Genomic DNA, 21,989 nt, shown 5'->3' on the forward strand with positions numbered 1-21,989 from the left:
ATGCTTAAACTGAGACAAAATCTTGCCTTGCAGCAACTGAACAACCTGTCCTTTTAACAAGCTGTGCTACAGGAGTGCTCTTAAAAAATGTATTTCAAGGTCTCAGTCATCCATAGTCACTGATAGGAGGTATTTTCAGATGAAGAGAAATGGAGAGAATAATCAAGGAACCGACTGGATGGAGGAGCAGGCAGAGGCGTGAACTGCTGGCCTGTCTGGCTGTGAGTGGATGCTTCCCGTGCTGGTGGCTCTTGCTCTAAATAATACGGATTCTTTTAGGGTAATACATGACTGGAAATATGTGTTCCAGATTAAAATGTACATATTCTGTATGCTTGAAAAAAATCTCCACATTAAAGACCAGTCGTATTTGCGAGGGGTCACGCCAAAACATGACTTTGTTTTCACTTGAGTATGCGCAACAATTCCACTTCTAAAACAACACTACACCGTGTTCACTGTGGCAGCTGGAATCAAAGCTTAAACAGCCCATGAAAGAACAATGCCAATAGCCTAGCCTAAATGTAATGCAATAAGCATTTAAAATCACATGAGGGGATTTTAAAGAATGATGATTTTGAGAAGGGAGCAAAAACATATGGTATATTTCAGAAAGTCAGGAAACAGGTTCTCTCTCTGTACAAAACTGGGTTGTTTGCTTCCAAGGCAGGTGGACAGCGAGGGGGCGAAAACACTGCCTGGATGGCAGGGAAGGGTTTACGTACTGATTTGGATCACGGTTGTAAGGCCCACGTTGGAATGATCAATTCTTGGGAAGAATCTTTAAATGGTTGTAAATAAGATGGGTTCTTTGCAGTAAGCATGGTAACTCCAGCATAGAGGGCCGCTCCTAACAGCACATGTAATTACACAACAAATTCAACCTAGGAATCCACAGTCCACCTACACGTAACACAGTGTGACATCCGGACCCTCAGACGGAGCCACGGCCATTGCTCAAAGCAGTGACAGCCAGCATTTTAATATTCTCACATTGTGACACGTGTCTTATTTAAAAGCTTGAAGCTCAAATGTCCCAGCGTTGTGGCAAAAACAAAGTCAACATCCTTCAGGATCTGAAAAGGACTTTGAGGATTATTCTCTAAACCTTTGACTTTCCCCATTCGAAAATATCACAGCAAGATACCACAGCTTTATTCAGTTCACAGCCATTTTGCCAAACAGGCCCAACAGCTGGCTCACGCAGTGATGCCTCGATGAGAAGCAGGAGCCGCACACGGGCTCTGCTCTGGCGCAGGTGAGTGCATGTCACGTGACAGTGTGATGAGCACTCACATAGGGTCGTGTCCACGGTGTTGTCACACACCTGTACAGCTTGTGAGCTCGGGCCTGTCGGAGTGGAGAATGGCCTCAGAGAGGACGCAGCGGTCACACCGGGCTGAACACGAGCAGGTGTTTGGTTACGGAGACTTAACCAAAGGGAAACCATGCAGAGGGATAACGATGGCATACTGTGCCCAAGAGCTGCAAAGAGTTGTGAAATAAACAAAGAGCCAAAAGGATAGTTCATATGTTTCCAAAAAAGGCAGGGAAGCACCTTAGACAATCGGTCAAGAGACCACTCTGAACGTGGAGCACACCTCACTGGGCCACGGGCTTTCTCTGCTGTCCTTTTCCACTTCTTAATTGGGATAATGGTTGAAACCTACTTCTCAAGGATGAGCAACAAGCAATAAGAATGTGTGACAGTAAGGCAAAGGATTACAGTCGCTTACATGTAAGGGCAGACTGGAAACGTTACAAATGGCGATTCTGAATTGAGCATACAGCTTCTTTGCTTCAACCTGGAGATCATGGAGGCTCCTACTTCGCAGTTAATATAAATCAGTTAATATAAATGCAGTTAATGTAAGCTCACACCTGACCTTACTACTTCTTTTCACCCCCCAAGTCCTGTAAAGTAAGCCGCAGCACTTGCTATCGCTAATTATCATCGTATTTGGGAGCGAGTAGTCCCAAGGTTGAGTTACAGGACACTTAACGATCAGCCGTCATAACAGAGACTGTTACATCTCCTTACTTCTGCATTCCTGCTCATATTAGCCACGCAACGTTGCTTCTCCTTATACAACAGAGCTGGCTGTGGGATCTTACCCATTCAGTCTGTTTACAAAAGTTGATTGTTCTTGGGGCCAGTGTTGTGGCACAGCAAGTTAAGCCAACACTTGCAATACCGATATCCCATAGTGGCTTTGGTTCAACTCTTCCCAGCTCTGTTTCCAGTTGAGCTTCCTGTTAATGTGCTTGGGAAAGCACCAGAAGATGGGGCTCTGTCTGCAGGTGGGAGACACAGGTGAAGCACCTGGCTCCTGACTTGAACCTATTCCAGCCCTGGCTGTTGTGGCCATTTGAGGAATCAATGAGCAGTTGGAAGATCTCTCTCTTTCTCTTGTCTTCTCTGTAACTCTGCCTTTCAAATAAATAAACACACACATAAATCCTAAAAATTGATTGTGCTCATAGGTTTGGAGAGGGTAAGCCCCTTTCCTCCCTTACAAACCAGTGCACTTGGGTGCAAACGCCCCCTGGACAGGGGCTCCCTGTGGTCAGCACTTTAAGAGCCACTGCCCAGAGAACTGTGTTTTACAAAAGATATGACTAAGCAACAACTTCTTGCTTGATTCTGGACCAGGAGGCTGTCGGGAAGGAATACTTGGAGATTTTGATAGCAAAGCTTGAAAGAGCAAGAAGACAGGAGGTGCCATGTCGACCACAGACAACCGGATGCAGCATTTTGAGTGTGGAATATAAAGGGAGGAGTTGTCAGAAATTTGTGTCTGGGGCACTGTGGCAAAGTGGGCAAAGCCAGCTTCTGTAGCTTGAGACCTGGCTGCAACATATCTGATCCAGCTCTCCGCCAAGGCCCTGGGAGGGCAGCAGAGGATGGCTCGGGTGCTTAAGCCTCTGCATCCACATGGGAGACCCAGAAGAATCCCTAGCTTCTAACTTGAGCCCAGCTGCAGCCAGAGCAACCAGCGATGGAAGGTCTCTCCCTTTGCCTTCCTCTCTCTGTCTCTCTCCCCACCAACTCCAGCATTAAAATAAACAAATCTTTAAATAATGAGTTTGTGTCTGGAAATATTGTACCTTCTGTAAAATGGTGCAGTATCTGCATACCATGTAGGCATATCCTCCCACGTATTTTAATTAGTCACTAAATTATTCACAATTCCTAAAAACAACACAAACACCACATGATTTTTGAATTGTATTATTTAGGCAAAAATGACAAGAAAATGTCGGCGCAGGTTTAGTATACATTTTATTAATATTTTCAAACCACAGTGGGTGGAATCCAAAGTTGTGAAACTTTTGGAAATGGAAACATAGTTTCTGAATAATCTGTTACAAACAGGACCACTAGATGGCAGTGTTTGCTTTACTGTCACATTGCTTTTGCCCAGCCAGAATAAACGGAAACAGAAAAAGTTTCTGGGAGCAATTACCCTATTTGGAAAAATGTGCAATTTTACATGTAAGGAATTTTGATTATTATATCTTTATAAGTCCTTCATTTTCTCTGGGAATGTAATCATAAAACTTGAATGAGACAAATTTACCTTGGGGAGGCATACATGTCTTGCATCCATTTTTCAGTTTTGTTTTTTGTAAAAGTTCTAGATACTTCTTGGCCAAAAGCAATTTCATTTGGAAATACTTTTAGAGTTTTTAAAAAGATAGGCGTGATCCTACTTGCAAAGCTGCGAGTTGTTCTGTACTCTACTGTCTTGTACTGGGGTAATGTGTAACTTGGTCCACACATCCTCAGAACAAATTAATTAGAAAAGGTTTCTAACTAAGCATAGATAGGAAGTATTTTTAAAATTTTAACCTTTTAAAATAGGCATGTGAGTATAAAGTCTCCATGCTATTTCTCTTTCAGTTCGGGTTGCAGGTCAACATAAATCTAGAGTTTCCACGCACGAGGAAGACTTTTTTCATTTTTTGATTTCTCCTCTATGTTTGCTACTGATTTTTGTCTACACATGCATTTGTTTGAAATCGTGGGCTTCAAAAATTGCCTCTTTTTTTTTTTTCTTCATTTGTTTTAGATTTCTGTTTCAGATTCCAGGCCATTTTAAGGTTTGTCGATGTGGTAGCTTGGTTGAGAATACCAACTGCTTTGAACAAGTAATTACGGGATGAAAACTGGGATCTGTAAGCTTACGTTTGGTGAAAGAACCAAAGCTGTTGGTTTGGTATAGATTTTTTTTTTTTCTAATTTGCCCTCAGAATTCAGAGAATCATAGAACAGAGCCCACTCTGCCAGTCCTTAGAACGCACGCTTGCTCTGGGGTTGATTACAGCCCTATTTTAGGCCGTTCCTTGAGCCCACTGGAAGTTTTCTCTGTCACTGACAGGCAGTGGAGCGAACGCGTTTGTGGGAAAGCAACCAGACTGCTTTTATTCAGAGTGAAACACAAAATGTTATTATTCCATTGTTGCTGATGGGTTTGGTTGACCAAAATGCTCTGCGTGTTGGAATCATCTTTTTAGACCAAAGGTGGCAGAGTACGCTCTTGGGCACAGGATGTTGTTTAATTCATAGTTTGTTAATCATTGGGACAAGGGTGTGTATCACAGCATTCGTAACACCCAACTCAGCGGAACGATTACGCAATCAATTCCATTTTCACAGAAGGTGGATTTTATCGTCTCATCTGATAAAGATGGAAAAAGTGATGCTTAAATGATAATCCTGAAATAATAAGTCCTGGGCAATGACAGGAAGTAGGCTAGTGCTAAAATCAGTGGAGAAGAATTTTAATGAGCAAGACAAAAATAGTTAATACTGACGTAGCACAAGTATGACGTAAAAAAAAAAAAAGATTTCTGTGCCTGTCTGAAACGCAGGGTGACAGAAAGTAAGAGAGACTCAGAGAGAGGTTCACTTGTGGGTTCACTCCCCAAATGCTGCAGTCAGGAGCCAGGGACCCCACCACCGCCTCCTCCGTGGGTGACAGGGCCACCCGAGGACTTGGGCCATATGTGTGGCTCTCCAAGGCATTAACAGGAAACTGGAGCAGAAGGGGAAGAACCAGCACTCGAATGGGCATGCCGGTATGGAACCTGGATGCCATGCCCGCTCCCAGCCATGGCATTTTGTAGGTCAAGGAGCAGCAAATATCTACAAACTCTATTTTTTTTTTCATAATTCTTGAGCAGGAGAGACTTTGAAAGTTTTAAACATTGTCCAGATAGTCAGCCAGCTAGCCTGGATTTGGGACGGTTGTCTCGGAAAGGAACTCCAGCTTCCCTGATTCTTAGCGGTCACCTGCAGCATCAATGTGTCCTAGAAGTTGAAAGGAGTTGTCTCCTTTTCTATGTCAGCAGCTTTCCTCTCCAACTCTCTCCTCGCTGCCCACGTTTCGGAAGAGTCTGGCTCTCCCAAGGATCACTAATAACCCCTTGCTTGGCCAGATTGCAAAATATTAATATAGTTTGTATCACATTGGGCCCCACCACCCTGTTGTATTTGCAACCACAATTATTCCTTCTCTGTGAAACTGAATACCCCTTGGCCTCCGTGAGAGCCCACTGCTGTATTTTCCACATGATCTGCAAGGAAAGCGCGCCTGCGCGTTCTGTGTTTGCAACTCTTCAGATGTTTTTTTTTCATTGTTGTTTCGCCCTGAGGATTCCATCTTTAGCTCACTGCTCTTTCTCTGGCTGTATTCTCATCCCTGCTGGATAGAGTGTTTATACTTTGGACTCCCCAATTATCTTTAATATGTACTTGCTATAAACACTCTCACTGCCTGAATATTCTATTGTACTGGATTTCAGATGGCCATATTTAGTGTCTACTTATCCTAAAAGCTTTAATTCATTTACACGACTAACTCTTGGATATCTCAAAGACAGCTAGTTGAACTCACCATCTTACATTTGAACTAAATGACTTTGTTCCAGTGTTATTTCATTTGATGGGACCACTGTCATTGAAGACACCACTTAGTTATTCTCTTTTTTTTGTCACCTATAATTAATATTTGGCAACATATCCCAGTTCCTTATTGAGTATTCAATTCTCTGCCTACCTTTTTAGTGGCAGTTGCTTTTAGCATTCAGCATTTTTCAGTGTAATATGCTACGTAGGAAAAAACCTGGTGGCACACAGAATTCACCACCTCCCATATCACAGGGAGGCCTGGGGAAATACGCCTCTAATGTGTGAAAAGAATTCATTTGACTGAAATGCTCATATTGCACAAAGCACAGTCACTCGGAAAAGCCAAATCTATCCTCACCCAACAGATGTTAAAGAAGTCATCCCATGTGTCAAAGAACACATTTATCACCAAAATGCAGTTCTGACTATTTTGAAGCATGAAACTTTAGCCTGGTCAAGTTCTATGTGAGACTTATGCTAGATACTGTATTTTGTTTAATCAACCGTGACCTTTGTTATACATTTTGTAGGTATTTTTTCTAAACCTTTGCCTGTTATATTAGTTTAGCATTAACTGACAGTAATGGAACTGCAATGGATTCTGGGGTGGATCTGTGTTAGGGCTAATAGTGTTTTTAGTTTATTCAGGAAGATTGTTGATGGTGTTTGGTATAATAGCTACTGAAGTATTTCCTGAGGCAATACTCTAATATTGTTGTTTGGGGATTTCTGTTATCAGTGTCTTGATAGTTTTCCTTATGGTTATAGGATTAATACATCATAATGACACAGATGGTCCTCACTACGTTGTCGCCTGAGCACAGTGAGCCAACGTGGCTGAGATTCAAGGGATTCTCCCCCGATCTGGCCTTGAAATAAGTTAAGCCAGGTGGGATCCTAGGGCCAGTGCACCTCACTCGAGTCTCCAGGCAGAGCCCTGTCTGCAGAGAGCTGCAACATCTCTTTCCTGCACTCTGGGGTTTCTCCCTAGAGGGACAATGCTTCTGCCTTCAACTCCCTCCTTCTGGGGACACCCCTATTCATGGGAACTCAAGTCTTCTGCACTCTCAGTCTTCTGAGGCCCATTCTCTCCCTCAATCTCTAGCCAGCACCTTCTTCTTTTTAAAGATTTATTTATTTGTTTATTTTTATTGCAGAGTCAGATATACAGAGAAGAGGAGAGACAGAGAGGAAGATTCTACATCTGTTGATTCACTCCTTAGGTGGCTGCAACAGCTGGTGCTAAGCCAATCTGAAGCCAGGAGCCAGGAATCTCTTCTGAGTCTCCCACATTGGTGCACAGTACCAAGGCTTCACTTGCTTTCCCAGGTCACAAGCAGGGAGCTGGATGGGAAGTGGGGCCGCTGGGATTAGAACTGGTGCCCATATGGGATCCCAGCGCTTTCAAGGAGAGGATTTTAGCCACTAGGCTACAGTACTGGGCCCTAGCACCTACTTCTTAAAGGACACCACCTACCCAGACGCTCCTTCTCCAAAGACACCACTTGTTTCAGAATTCTCTCAGGCGGCTCCTTCCACACTTGACACAGAGCAAGGTGTGGGCTGCTATTTCTCTTTCACACCCTCTGCGGTTCAGTCAACCTGGCTTCCTCTTTCTGCCTACTGTCTGTCCTCCTGTAATTGCCTCACATGGCAGACTCTTTCCTCGGCCTTCATCTCGGAGATCCTGGCCATAGCTGTCTCCAAGGCTCCTTGTTGAACAGAGCATCTCCTGTTGGGAGCTGTCTGGCTTTTGCGACCGCTGTTGCCTTTTTCTTGCCTGAACTTAGTGAGTCTTCTCTTGCCCATTCTATTCTGGTTCATAGTTCTTTATTCCACCATAATATATAAGAAAGGGCTTGAGTTTTTAAATGTTATTTTATTCTTACTCATCTATCAATGATTTATAGATGGCAGTGAGATGGTTAAAATGCACTTGTGGGAAACAAAGTTAAAACGAGTACACCCAGTTAAGTCTTTGATAGAAAATGGCCTATTATTTTGGTCTCTTATAGCAGTAGACACCTTTTCTTTCTTTCTATTATTGATTGATTGATTATTTTCTTTTTAAGGATGGCCAAGAATTTCTAGATGCAACTGTTCTTTGATACTTTGTGTTCTCACTGGGGAAGCAGAGAGAACGCAGCGAACGCTGATGAAGCACAGCAGTTTGCAATGTGCATGCAATGTCATGAATCAATGCGTGAGAGCCCACAGTCCTAATGCCACCCTTTAGTGTGTATTAGGCCTGGGAAACCTGCTTTTGCTATGGTAGATGTGTTTCGGTTGTGTGGTTTGATTTGCATGTAATTGGTAGCAGCGAAATGAGGACTCTTATGTCAAGGCAGGATGGAGTTTTGAAACTGTAAATTACAGTCAGGATTTCCTAGCTCAAGCACTCTGGCAATCCCGGGCAGGGCTGCCCAGGGGCGTGGGGCAGCTCTCCAAGGCGGACGGGCACAGAGCAGGGCCTCAGATGAGATGCTGCTCACTGCTTGTGTGAGGATTTTCATTTCTGGGGAGCGGGTTCTTCACCAAGGCGCGGTCGTGGGTCTTGTTTCTCTTTCCTTTCATTTTGAAAGCTTGCATCTTCACACTTTCATTGGCAGAGAGCTAATGTGTGACAGCATCAGAGGATAAAACAGGACATCATTTTTGAAATTTTCTAAATCATGGAAGCTGTGGCACTTTTAAAAAACAAAGGTAGGAGCGACCAAGAGCTTGTTTATGAGATGCTTAACATGATCTTAGTGAGAATTATCCCATGATCTGAAATGTGGTAGCTGAAGTGTGTGCAAGGAAGACGTGTTAAGCTTGCAACAGGGCTAGTTAATTTACATTGGATCTGTGAACAATCTCTCCTGAGAGGACTCGGGTGCAGAGGGTCGAATCTTGCCGGCACCGCTTAGCACTGTGTGCGATGATGAACTGGACTGGGGAAGTGTTACTTGAGATGATTCCTATCAAACCTGAAAACGATTGAAGTTCAGACTTTTCCACTAAAGTGGATCAACCAATGGGCGGGGTATGAAGTCAACGGTTTGTACTTTACTCCCACTTCAGTTGCTGATGCGTTAACTGGTCTGAGGAACCGTCACTTTCCTTATCTGGGAAACCCCGGGTGGTGGCCAGCAACTTCCATCTCTACTTCCACTAGGCACTGCGCAGTGGCAAGCAGAAGTCATTGTGACCAATGGGGAGGCAGAAGTTGAGCCCTTGTGCACTCTGACTTTCTGTGACTAAGCACAGGGAGCCCCACTCCCCGCTCAATAGGCACATCTAGAGGCAGCCAGACATTATCAGAGTGATAAACGCCCGAAGAGTTTTTTTTTTTTAAATAGGTCTGGTGATTTTAATATAACCTCTGATGTTAAGAGAGGGTTTGTAGGACAATTTGGAAATCAGTCTTAAGCACAAAATATATTTTGAAAGTTCTACCTCCCCACATCGTTCTTAGCGCACCTTGTGTTTGTGGGCACGGAGTAATCCAGAGCGTGCAATGAACTACGTGTTGTCTCATTTGTGCATGTCTGAACATCCTCACATGCTCCTGCTGACCTGCTGGCAGGGAGTGAGAAGCCTGCGCGTCTGTCAGAGGGCTCAATGTCATAAGGAACAAGAACAGGGCAGGGAAGACACTCACTGAACTAGACCAAGCACACCAGCCTCTTCCAAGGAAGCTGTGGCACTGCTTGCTCCGCACTTACACCCTTCCACTGAAGGTATCATCCCCCAAAGTAAAGCACAGTGATCACTTTAGGAAGACAGGAACAGAGTTTAAAACACAAAGAAATGGGGGTTTTAAGATGGCCGACGTAGGAGGAAGGCTGTGAGGGAGCGTTCAGCGAGATAGGGATAAAACGCTACAGAAGCAGCAAAGAGGAACAGCAGGGAACCGCAGGGAGAGGTCTGTGAAGCTCCCTGGGACAGTGTGGAGCCAAAAAGATCCACACAACTCGGAAGAACAACGAGAACGGAGCAGGACAAAGGTAGAGAAACCGACATCCCACTCCAGACCTGCAGAGTCACTTTTGAAAACGGCCTGACGGGAGACGCGGCCAGCTCGGAGGCAGGGAGATCGGGTGGATCGTCGCCGGCGGGAAGCCTTTGACAGCGGTGGAGGCAGACTGCAGCAGCCGGACGTTTGGTGAGTGGGGGGTTGACGTGGCAGCCTCCGCATTCCTCGCCCCCTACTGAGGTTCCAGCCTCTGAGAAGGTGGGGCAGGCAGCCTGAAACGGTTGGGTCTGTGCCTTGGGAACTACGCGCAGTGGTGTTGGTGGTGAGGGAAGGCACCTCGGATGTTCCTGCGCTGAGGGGGGCCAGTGCGTCTCGGTGCGCAGAGGCTGCTGGCGAGGATCTGGAGTCCCCCACATCCTGCCTGGTGGATGCGCGAGAACACCAGGAGGATTCTGATCGCTGCCTGCAGCAGCCACCTCCGCAGCACAGGTGTCAGGTGTCAGGTGTCAGGAGAGCTCCCAGTTTTGGGAAGTGTAGCGCTGTGTGTCCCTGGCACGCAGGTACCACTCCCATAGGGTGAACTGCTCACTCCTAGCCTCCCACCCCGCAGTTCTGAGCGTGGGCGACCCACCAGGAGAGCTCTGAAAACTCCTGCATCACACTGACACGGTGAGAACCTGCCGTGAAGTCATTATAACAGGGCGCCTGGGTCACTCCTCCGCTAAGGGCCTGTGTGGGGGAGCCACACGGGAGCAGGGGCTCTGAACACCCACACACCACGAGTGGTGGATTCACTGCACAAGAGCCACGCCTGGAAAGTGCCTCACCCACAGTCCCGTGTGTGGGAGACGCAACAGGTGGGCCCTGAAAAACCCTGCAGTCCCTGACACGGAGAACGCAGGGAGAAAGCACATAAAACCTTCTAAGCCCTGGGGATTCCCGCACAGGGGGCACACCCAGAGAGCGCCTCCATCCCTCCACGCCCTGGGGTGTCACACCTGTAGAAGAGGTGCCCAGAGTGTGCCTGGAATCCACTGGGCCCCCAAGGTGGTGCTCTACAGCCCCGGGCCCTGAGAACGCACCAACGGTGCCTTGAAAATTACCACGCCCGGCAACACCACGCCTGCAGGCTCCAATCTCTACAGGAAAGCACCTGACAGCCCCTCAACACACGGGTCCATTTGCCCCACCAGAATACACCAACGCAATGGGAAAAACCACCAGAAAGAGTTGTGCTCCAGATGAAAGAGCCAGCACCCCACCAAACAAGGGCCAAAAGCCATTATCAATATCGGCGATGCGAGATGAAGACATGGAAGTGTTACCAACAAAGGAATTGATGAAAATAATGCTAAAATCTCTCAGAGACGTGGACACAAAGCTGGAAGACCTCCAGAACCGCATAATCACCGAAATACAACAAATCAAAACCAAACTGGATGCCCAAGAGAATAAAATTGAAAGCCTCATCAACAGAATAAATGCGGCAGAGGAAAGGATCTCTGAAACAGAAGACACACAAAATGAAGGTGTCCAGCGAATTAAACAGCTGGAGACAAACCTCAGCAAAACTAATAAAATGATGCAAGAGATGAAAGATTACCTTAGAAAACTGAATATTCGGATCATCGGCCTCCCCGAGGGAGTAGAAAGAGAATCTGGGATGCAAGCAGTGCTTGATGAAATTATACAGGAAAACTTCCAAAACACTTGGAACACAAATCCACCCCGCATACAGGACGGACAGAGAACTCCCAACAGACATGATCCAAAGAGATCTTCACCCAGACACACGGTGCTCAAGTTCTACTCCAATGAAGACAAAGAAGGAATCCTGAGACAAGTACGAAGTAGAGAAAAGATCACATACAGGGGAAAACCCATCAGAATCACTGCTGACTTCTCCGAAGAGACCCTACAAGCAAGGAGAGAATGGACAAAGATCTTCCAAGTCCTGAAACAAAACAACTGTCAACCAAAAATAATCTACCCAGCAAAGATCTCATTTGTATATGAGAACGAAATCAGATACTTCAATAGCAAAGAAAAACTAGAAGAATATGTCTACACAAAACCAGCTCTGCAAAGTCTCCTTAGAAATGCGCTAGTCCCGGACAAAAAGGAGGCAAATCACAAACAAAGTTGGCAAATAAGAAGGTCTCCAAACTAAAGGCCACACAAACAAGACAATTACATAGGCAACAACACACACACAACACAATCACATGGCAGGGCAAAATTGCAACCTCTCAATTTTAACTCTCAACACAAATGGTCTAAATTCACCAATCAAAAGACAGAGATTAATAGAATGGATCATCAAACAAGACCCAACCATCTGTTGCCTACAAGAAACGCATCTAACCAGAAAGGATGCAAAGAAACTGAAAGTGAAGGGATGGAAAAAGATATTTCACGCCAATAGACGAGAAAAAAAAGCTGGGGTAGCTATCCTAATTTCAGACGAAATAGATTTCATTCTAACTAACATCAAAAGAGACAGGGAAGGCCATTTTATACTGGTGAAAGGAATGATCCATCAAGAAGCAATCACCATCATTAATGTTTATGCACCGAATCTTAATGCACCTAGTTACGTAAAGCAATTACTTACAGACTTAAGGGAAGACATAGACACCCGCACAATTCTTGTAGGCGATCTCAACACACCTCTAACAACAATGGACCGGTCTACGAAACAAAAACTCAACAAAGAAACAACAGAGCTCACACAAACAATAGAACAACTGGACTTAGTAGACATATATAGAACTTTTTATCCTAAGGCCACAGACTATACATTCTTCTCAGCGGTGCATGGCACCTTCTCCAGAATCGACCACATGATAGGACATAAAGCGAATCTAAACAACTTCCAAAACATTAGTATCATACCATGTACCCTCTCAGACCACCATGGGATGAAACTGGAAATCAACAACTCAAAACTCCCCAGGAAGTATAGGCACTCTTGGAAATTGAACAATATGCTATTAAACGAACAATGGGTCAGAGAAGAAATTAAAGATGAGATCAAAAAATTCATGGAAACCAATGAAAACTCTGATACTACATTCCAAAACTTGTGGGACACCGCCAAAGCAGTGCTACGAGGTAGATTCATCGCAATCGGAGCGCATGTCAAGGCCCAAGAAAGACGCCAAATACAGGAACTAACCACACACCTCCAGGATCTGGAAAAACAGCAGCAGAAGAGTCCCACGCACAATAGGAAACAAGAAATCATCAAAACAAGGGAGGAGATAAACCAAATAGAAATCAAAAAAACTATACATAAAATCAACAAATCAAAAAGTTGGTTTTTTGAGAAAATAAACAAAATAGACACTCCACTGGCCCGATTGACCAAAAAAAAAACAAGAGAAAGTGAGAATCAACAGCATTAAAGATGAAAAAGGCAACATAACAACAGACACTGCAATCATTAAGAAAATAATTAGAAATTACTACAAAGAACTGTACTCCCACAAATTTGAGGACCACCAAGAAATAGAAAAGTTCTTGGACTCCCACCATTTACCAAAACTCAGTCCGGAGGCAACTGCAGAATTAAATAAACCCATAACCGAGGTAGAGATTGAAACAGTCATCAAGGATCTCCCAACGAAAAAAAGCCCAGGCCCAGACGGCTTCACTACAGAATTCTACAAAACATTCCGAACAGAACTAACCCCAATCCTCTACAAGCTCTTCAAAACAATAGAGGAGGAAGCAACCCTCCCAAACTCATTCTATGAAGCCAACATCACCTTAATCCCAAAACCGGATAGAGAACCATCAGAGAAGGAAAACTACAGACCTATTTCTCTGATGAACATTGATGCTAAAATTCTCAACAAAATCCTAGCCAATAGAATTCAAAAAATCATCAGACAGATCATTCATCCGGATCAAGTAGGATTCATCCCTGGAATGCAGGGATGGTTCAACATTCGGAAATCCATAAATGTTATAAACCATATCCAAAAACTGCAAAACAAGAACCACATAATAGTTTCAATAGATGCAGAAAAAGCTTTCGACAAAATCCAACACCTCTTCATGCTAAAAACTCTAGCCAAAGTAGGCATAGATGGGAAAATCCACAACATAATTAAAGCAATTTATGAAAAACCCAACGCCAGTATCATACTGAATGGAGAAAAGCTAGAACCCTTCCCACTGAGATCTGGAACAAGACAAGGGTGCCCACTATCACCACTGCTATTCAACATAGTCCTAGAGGTACTTGCAGAGGCCATAAGACAAGAAAAAGAAATCAAAGGCATACGTATAGGAAACGAAGAAGTCAAGCTTTCACTATATGCAGATGACATAATCCTATACATAGAAAAACCAGGAGACTCAATACAGAAACTGCTAGAACTTATACGAGAGTTTGGCAGAGTGGCGGGGTACAAAATTAACGAACGAAAATCAACAGCCATAGTGTACGCAAATAACACCAAGATGGAAGAAGATCTAACCAACAGGATACCATTCAAAATAGCAGAGAGAAGTATGAAGTATTTGGGAATAAATCTAACCAAAAGTGTAGGAGACCTATTCGAAGAAAACTACAAACTATTTAAAAAGGAAATTGAACAAAACCTCAAAAGATGGAATAACATCCCGTGCTCCTGGATAGGCAAAATCAATATCATTAAAATGTCTATACTACCACAAGCAATATACATTTTCAACGCAATTCCAATCAAATTGCCCAAAACATTCTTCACGGAACTGGATACAATGATTCAAAAGTTCATCTGGAAACACAAAAAACCACGAATAGCTAGAACCATCCTGAAAAATAAGAATTTAGCAGGGGGAATCACAATCCCGGACCTCTGGACATACTATAGAGCAGTGGTTATCAAAACAGCCTGGTACTGGCACAAAGACAGAAAGGAAGATCAATGGAATAGAATAGAAGCACCAAAAGGGAATCCACACAGATACAGCCAATTAATCTTTGACAAAAAGACCAATGACAGCTTAAGCAAGTGGGAAGGACTCTTTAGTAAATGTTGTTGGGACAACTGGCTGATAGCCTGTAGAAACAAAAAGATAGACCCACATCTATCACCATACACTAAGATCCAATCTACATGGATAAAAGACCTAAACCTACATCCAGAAACCTTCAAACTCTTGCAAGAAAATGTAGGAAATACCCTGCAAGACCTAGGAGTAGGTACCGACTTTCTAAGAAGGACACCAAAAGCAATAGCAGTTGAGAACAGAATAAACAAATGGGACCTCATCAAACTAAGAAGCTTCTGTACAGCAAGGGAAACAATCAACAAAGTAAAAAAGCAACCCACAGAGTGGGAGAAGATCTTTGCACACGATATAGGCGATAGGGGGCTAATTTCCAGGATATACAAAGAACTTCAAAACAACCAAAAAACCAAAACAAACAAGCCACTCAAGAAATGGGCACGGGAAATGGGCAAACATTTCACAAAGGAACAAGTCCAAATGGCAAACAAACATATGAAAAAATGTTCCAGCTCCCTAGCAATAAGGGAAATCCAAATTAAAACATCGATGAGGTACCACCTAACACCAGTAAGATTGGCCCACATAAACAAGAACACCAACGACGCTTGCTGGCGAGGATGCGGGGAAAAGGGAACCCTACTCCACTGCTGGTGGAGCTGCAAATTGGTACAGCCTTTATGGAAATCAGTCTGGAGAACACTCAAACAACTCAAAATCTGCATACCATATGACCCAGCAATAGCACTCCTAGGAATATATCCAAAACACCTGTTTTACGACAAACCAACATGCATCCCTATGTTCATTGCAGCACAATCAGTAATTGCGAAAACATGGAAGCAACCAAAATGCCCATCAGCAGAAGATTGGATAAGAAAGCTTTGGTTCATCTACTCCATGGAATACTACTCAGCTATTAAAAAAAACAAAATGCAGTTCTTTGTGGCTAAATGGGCACAACTGGAAACTATAATGCTAAGGGAAATGAGTGAATCCCAAAAGATTAGATACCACATGTTTGCCTTGATTTAACCTGTAATTTTTTGTTTGGTTGTTTGTTATTTTTTGAACCTGTCATTGATACTGTCTCAACCCAGATGTTTCGAAGAATGGAACTTGCATTATTTTTAACATATTGTTTACCCAATACTATGTCAATTAATTCCATAATGTTGTATAATGATACTGAGGCCTTGTTGGGGCTTTTAACTGACCGGATCTTTACTCTGTTAGACCTATCTTCAGACCATAGAAGGTCTCCCCAAGAGGCCACTGAACTTATCTGGACAATAAGACGCTGAACTTTATGCTAGGCATGTGTTTGCAAGCAATGAATCTCAACTGAACTTGAACTATGGTTATGCAACAAGGTGGAGGAATCCACCATGGGGGGAGGGGTATGGGAGGGGTGGGGGGATCCCCAGCGCCTATAAAACTGTACTACATAACATAATGTAAGCAACAATAAAAAAAAAACACAAAGAAATGTGAATGAGAAACGGATATCTGAAGACAACACGTTGCTCGGACAGCCTTAACATGCACGGCTAGGGTGAAGCATTCGTATTTGTTACTAGATATAGAACTTTATTTTCAGAGCTCTTTATTTCCTTAAAAGGAGGTAAAATCAGGCACATGACAACTAGTCCTATTCACAAATGACAGTACTGTCACATTTTTATTTTCACTTTTTTTTTTTTTTAGTGCCTAAATTACAGTTTTTCTTTCCTAGTGGCTCTTTTTGTTCTGCTCCTTTGACCTAGCTTGGAAACTCTGAACACTATGCCTTTCCTTTTTACTCACTGAAACGGCCTTTAAGATATTCTTTTCTAACCTCAAAAACAATGCTTTTTAAAGAATGCATGTATAAAGAACATACTCGCTTTTGATAAGACAATATGGTGATAATTAAAATCCTTGGTTCAAGACAACTGAGCTTTTATTCTCCTTTTAAGATGTCGAGTTGTTTGCAATAGACATGACCTATCATTTATTATACACAGAAGGATCTGTAAGCTGCTAGGCTGGACTCAGGCAGCCGTGACTCAGGGCTAATAAATGCAGTTTTTGACCTTGACTCTTCACCCTCAAACTAACAGAGTTCACAGCCAATGCACCTCCTGTTCAGGATCGCAAAATGTGTGTCACCCTAGAGGTGTGGCCAGTGAAGGCATCTTCCAAGAATTATTTTGTTATCGGTCCTCAGTCTATCTCCTACAATATCTGATCATTATGAGCTAACGTGAAATGTTCTGTGATTTAACGTGGACTTCAAGAATTGCTAAGGCCAAGTTTTGCTATTGATTTAACAGCCAAAATCAGCAACACAACAGAACATGCTTGTAATGCTTTGATGTTTTAATCATGAAGCAATTCAGAAACTGTGCAGGTAAATAAAATGATATACTCATTATAGGAACCTGGCAAAAAGAAACGGGAAACAAATAATTCTCAACACTACAACTATTTTCAATATTTTTACAAAATCCCAGATAGTTCTGTTTTCCAAGATAAGTTTTGGGCTTTATCAATAAGCAGATTATTTTCCTTTACTGGGATTTTATAGTTTCAATATGTTGTGCTCCATAGAGTCTAGGAAACTGCTATTAAATGACTATGTATCAGATAGTGTTTTGCACTTAGGGTAGGTTTAGGGGAATAGCCTTGTGTAACTGTCCTCTGGCAGACAAGGATCTGTGGGACCAGAGGGAGTTATAAAGTTGATGAACGTCACACAAACAGTTATGGATGAGGACGGACCTGGTTCAGAACCACAGGGTGATAACCTCTTGGTCTTTTGGCTAACATCAAGTGTAGAACCACAGGATTAAGTTACTACGCAGTATTTCACAGAATAAGATCTGCACGATATCTTTAGGAGTGAAATGGAAAAACAAAGAATTATACAATCATGATGGAAATATTTACCTCACTTAGAAATCTACTTCCTCCTAAAATTGTGTTGAGAATGAAGGCAAAGATATCACAGACAACTTTTCCGAGGAAAGAATCGTGATCTAGGTAGCAATTTTGATACTCACAAAAACTTTGTCAATTCTTTCAGATTACTACAACTTGTGATGGCTTTTGGGGAGTTGGGTTTTGTTTTCTGTGCCGGGGGAGTTTTTCTCAACATAAAGGGCTATCACTACAACTGATCACATTTATCTTACATTTTGGCCACAAGGACACTACTATTGTCCTCAATGAGTGTTTGGAACTATAGAGGTTATGCAAAAAGAGATGATTCGAATACTGGGGCCTTTATTCAAGTTTTGAAACAGGCAGAGAAGATGAAGAAGACATTGTCAGTCTGGATCCACTTGCAAACAGCATCTCTAGAGATCCCAAAATTATAATTCAGAAGAAAGTTCCATTAAGTCCAAACCACCTTGAAGAATCCCACATGCATCATCTTGATTTGGACTTTGGGTCCTGATGATTTTCCCACTGAAAGGCAACTTGGAAATCTGGAACCAGAGAATTGGAACTGGTTCTATGAGGCCCTCAAATCATGGATACTCAGCGGTAGACAGGACCTTGGGGATCAGCATGTCCAACTCAATCTTTAATCAATGAGGGCACCAAAGAACAAGCTTTGACAGGGTACCAGTGCCAGCCTCCAGCAATAACGCTGCAACAGAAAGCAGGTTCTGCACCTCTGGTTTGAGTTTTCAGCAAACTGACTTGGCCTTCACAGTAAGCACAACCCTTACTCTTTTAGATTGGTGCTCACGACCCTATGGCGATTCTGTCTCCCTCCTCTTTATTGGCCGGAGTTCTATGGTGGAGACACTGGCCCCTGGCCCCCGAGCTCCTGGTTCTCTGGCTATGCAATGAAATAATTAACCATCCTAATAAGAGGCACACAATACTGTATTCAATACATACAGTGCTACTAGCCATCATCTAACCTAAGTTTTTGCACCTTTCTAATAGTGGAGAATATTTTTTATTGACACAAATATCACTAAGGTCTTGTGTATACATCACCTTTAAGAAGGATGAAAATCTAAAAAGATAAAATAATTTTTACCTTAGTATCACTTTAAATGTAGAATCTGAGGAAATCAGTCTATTTTGCTTGTGGAAATCAATGATAGTCTTCACTCATTTCCACTTGCAAAAGAAAAAAGAGATATATTGGAAAGCTTCTACAATGCTAAGATTAGGCATGTATTTTTGCTCTAGTTAATATCTAGCACAGGTATGATAATATAACACACAGATACTGCAACATACCAGGAGCAGCTGCAACAACAGCACCAGCAGAAACAACACGTATTGTTGGGCCTCTGGTTTCCGGGAGCTTGAGACACAGCAGGTGTTCCTTCATTTTGTGACTGCTGCCTTTTGCGCATTGCAACTACTTCGGTACCCAACAGGCTGCAACAAGAGAGAAAACATAGGGTGTGACAGAGCCATGATAAGCACAGTCACCGTATGCTGCAGAACATAGCCTTTAACAAAGGGCCCATGGGGATACGCTCCGGAAGGGCACATAAATAAGCTGTAGCAGCCACACTGAAAATTCTCTGGAAAAATCTCTAGGACACTATTTTTAAAAACTTCAGGAGCAAGATTCTTCAGTTCTCCGCTACCTGAAATAACAGTAATATTAATTGTCACTTGCCCATGATGTCTAATAAGTACTCAAGTTAAGGCTTGAAAGTTTACTCGTAATTTCCTTCATTACTCAAGAAAGATTAATCTGCTTTCCGTATTGAACACCTTTAGATTGTCACAGCTTTATGATCAATTCATTTCTCCAGCTGGTAATTTTTACAGAATGGTGAATTGTGGTTTACTTAAATCAATGCTGCCGGGTTTTTCTAGCTAAGCAACATTGTGAGGTTACCTTCATTCTTCAAATCTATTTAAATTTAATAAAGACCTCAAAGAAAATTAAAAAAAAACTTGTTAAATTGCTTTGGTATAATTTATATGTTATGGAAGGTAAATAAAACACTGGGTACAGAATTCTGTACCTGTAACCTTATAAATTAGATGAAATGAGTTACTATCTCCAAGTATTTGCAAGATCAACCCTGATCTAGGACGGGGCTGTGGATAAGAAAGAAAAAAGTTATTTTGGTATAGCTTCAAATTCAGCATGAATTTGTGCGTATGTTATCCTGTGTGCCTAAGAACAGTAAGTCTTGAAATACAAAGCACCTCGAGTCATTTTTGCATTGTGAGCTTGTTCTTGGAACATCGTATTTGGGAGGTATGAATTTTGCGCAGCAGTTGAGTTACTGTTTGGGATTCCCACATCCCACACTGGAGTTCGTGGTTCGAGCACTGGCTACCACTCAGCTTCCAGTCTAGCTTCCTGCTAATCTGCGCGCTGGGACGCAGCAGCGATGTTCAAGCATGTGGCTTCCTCTCACGGACACGGGAGACCTGGGTGGCGTTCTTGGCTCGTGGGTTTGGCATTGTCTAGGCCTGGTTGTTGTGGCCATCTGGGGAGTAAACCAGCAGATGGAAGCTCTCACTCTGCCTGCTTCTGTCTTTTAGATAAATTTTAAAAATACAAAAATTGTATTTTCAGTTCAGAAGAGAATGATACTTTTTAAAACAGCATAGTCTTCAAAATCAGAGAAACACCCCATTTAAAAAAATCCCTTTACTTCTCCCCTGGCCCAAGATACGGGGGAAAAAATGAATGATGACATTAGTGTGGTAACAATGATCTTACCCACTTTCCTGTAGCCCTTGACCCTTTGCATCCTAATCAACTATGTAAGATTATACAAAAAATTAAAAGAAAAAAATTCACATAAAAAATTACAGTGCTTGCTCAAGCCACCTCATTTTGTAGTTCACACACAAAATCAGAAAGGGGTAAATGTTGCATACTCCAACACTGTGTAAAATGTCTCACCCTGCGTAGTGGGGGACCAGGTTTTCAGGGTGTTGATTAAGTCACAGGCTGTGGTTATGCTATTCACAAGATTGTGCCAACAATGTCTTTCTAAAAGTATCTAGCTGCAGGAAGGGAATCAGAGAAAGGGATTGAAGTGAGATTTAGGTTCAAACTTAAATCTCAGGAAGAAGAAAATGTAAAACAAAAGCATAAAACAAAAATACAAAACAAGAATGGAGATAATGCAAAATGGAAAGGAAGAAAACAAAAACACAAAGCCAATAAGAAGACTTACTATCCAAAAGCGCTTCCTGAAGCAACCCCAAAGTGAAATTGTGACAATCCCCAAGAAAATCCTCAGAATTCATTAGAGAGCTATGAACACAACAAGTAGAACAGTGATTCTGGAAAGCTCCACTGTGAACCAGTAGGATTTTCATCATAAAAGAGAATTACTACATTGTCAGGAAAGTGATATTTTAAGGGAGGCTGACTGGGACAGGTGTAGAATTGAAAGACAAAACAAAGCCTTACACTGAAAGTGTACACTGCACAGTAAGCACAGTCATCCACACAAATCCACAATTACACACATTTTGGTAAAACCACAGATCCATAACATAGTCAACTATCTACAGAGAAATGACAGTGAATGACAGCAGGTGTTTCAGCAGGAGCATCAGATATCAAAGACAATTGGCAATGAAGTGAGATTCTCCCAGTGCTTAGGGAGAGTAATGATCATCGTGCAATTTCCTATGCAGGTAAGTAACAAACTCAGGAATGTAGAGTATCTCTGATCAACTACATCAGATTGGTACCATAACTCTAAAACCCAGTAAGGCTGAAAATAACCGGAAGGAGTGGATTACATGGAACAAACACTACTATTACAGAAAGCTGGATTTTTGAGAAGATCCACCAAACATCCAAAACTTTAGCCAGACTAACAAAGTAAAAAAGGGCCCAGTGCCATAGACTGCTGCCTAAAGCCCTTGCCTTGCACCAGCCGGGATCCCTCATGGGAGCCAGACAGTGTCCTGGCTGCTCCGCTTCCCATCCAGCTCCCTGCTTGTGGCCTGGGAAAGCAACAGAGGATGGCCCAAAGCCTTAGAACTGTGCACTTGTATGGGAGACCCAGAAGAAATTGCTGGTTCCTAGATTTAAAGCAGCTATTGTAACTAAAACAACATGGTGTTGGCGTAAAAACTAACACAGGGATCCATGAAACAAAATAGATGAGT

The 21,989-nt window shown here is 42.7% G+C and overlaps 1 protein-coding gene across 1 annotated transcript in view; it reads right to left on the reverse strand.

Annotated features, from left to right (window-relative positions):
* RGS17 (regulator of G protein signaling 17) overlaps positions 1–19,240 on the reverse strand; it is a 35,008-nt gene extending 15,768 nt beyond the window's left edge. Inside the window, exon 1 of the mRNA XM_040965442.1 lies at positions 19,122–19,240. Coding sequence (XP_040821376.1) covers positions 19,122–19,240 — 119 coding nt within the window. The remainder of the gene's footprint in view (positions 1–19,121) is intronic.
* Between the last annotated feature and the right edge of the window lie 2,749 nt (positions 19,241–21,989).

Source organism: Ochotona curzoniae, unplaced genomic scaffold (genome assembly GCF_017591425.1).
Source record: "Ochotona curzoniae isolate NIBS_2020 unplaced genomic scaffold, NIBS_Ocur_1.0 scaffold_3890, whole genome shotgun sequence".
In the NCBI taxonomy this organism is placed as follows: Eukaryota; Metazoa; Chordata; class Mammalia; order Lagomorpha; family Ochotonidae; genus Ochotona; species Ochotona curzoniae.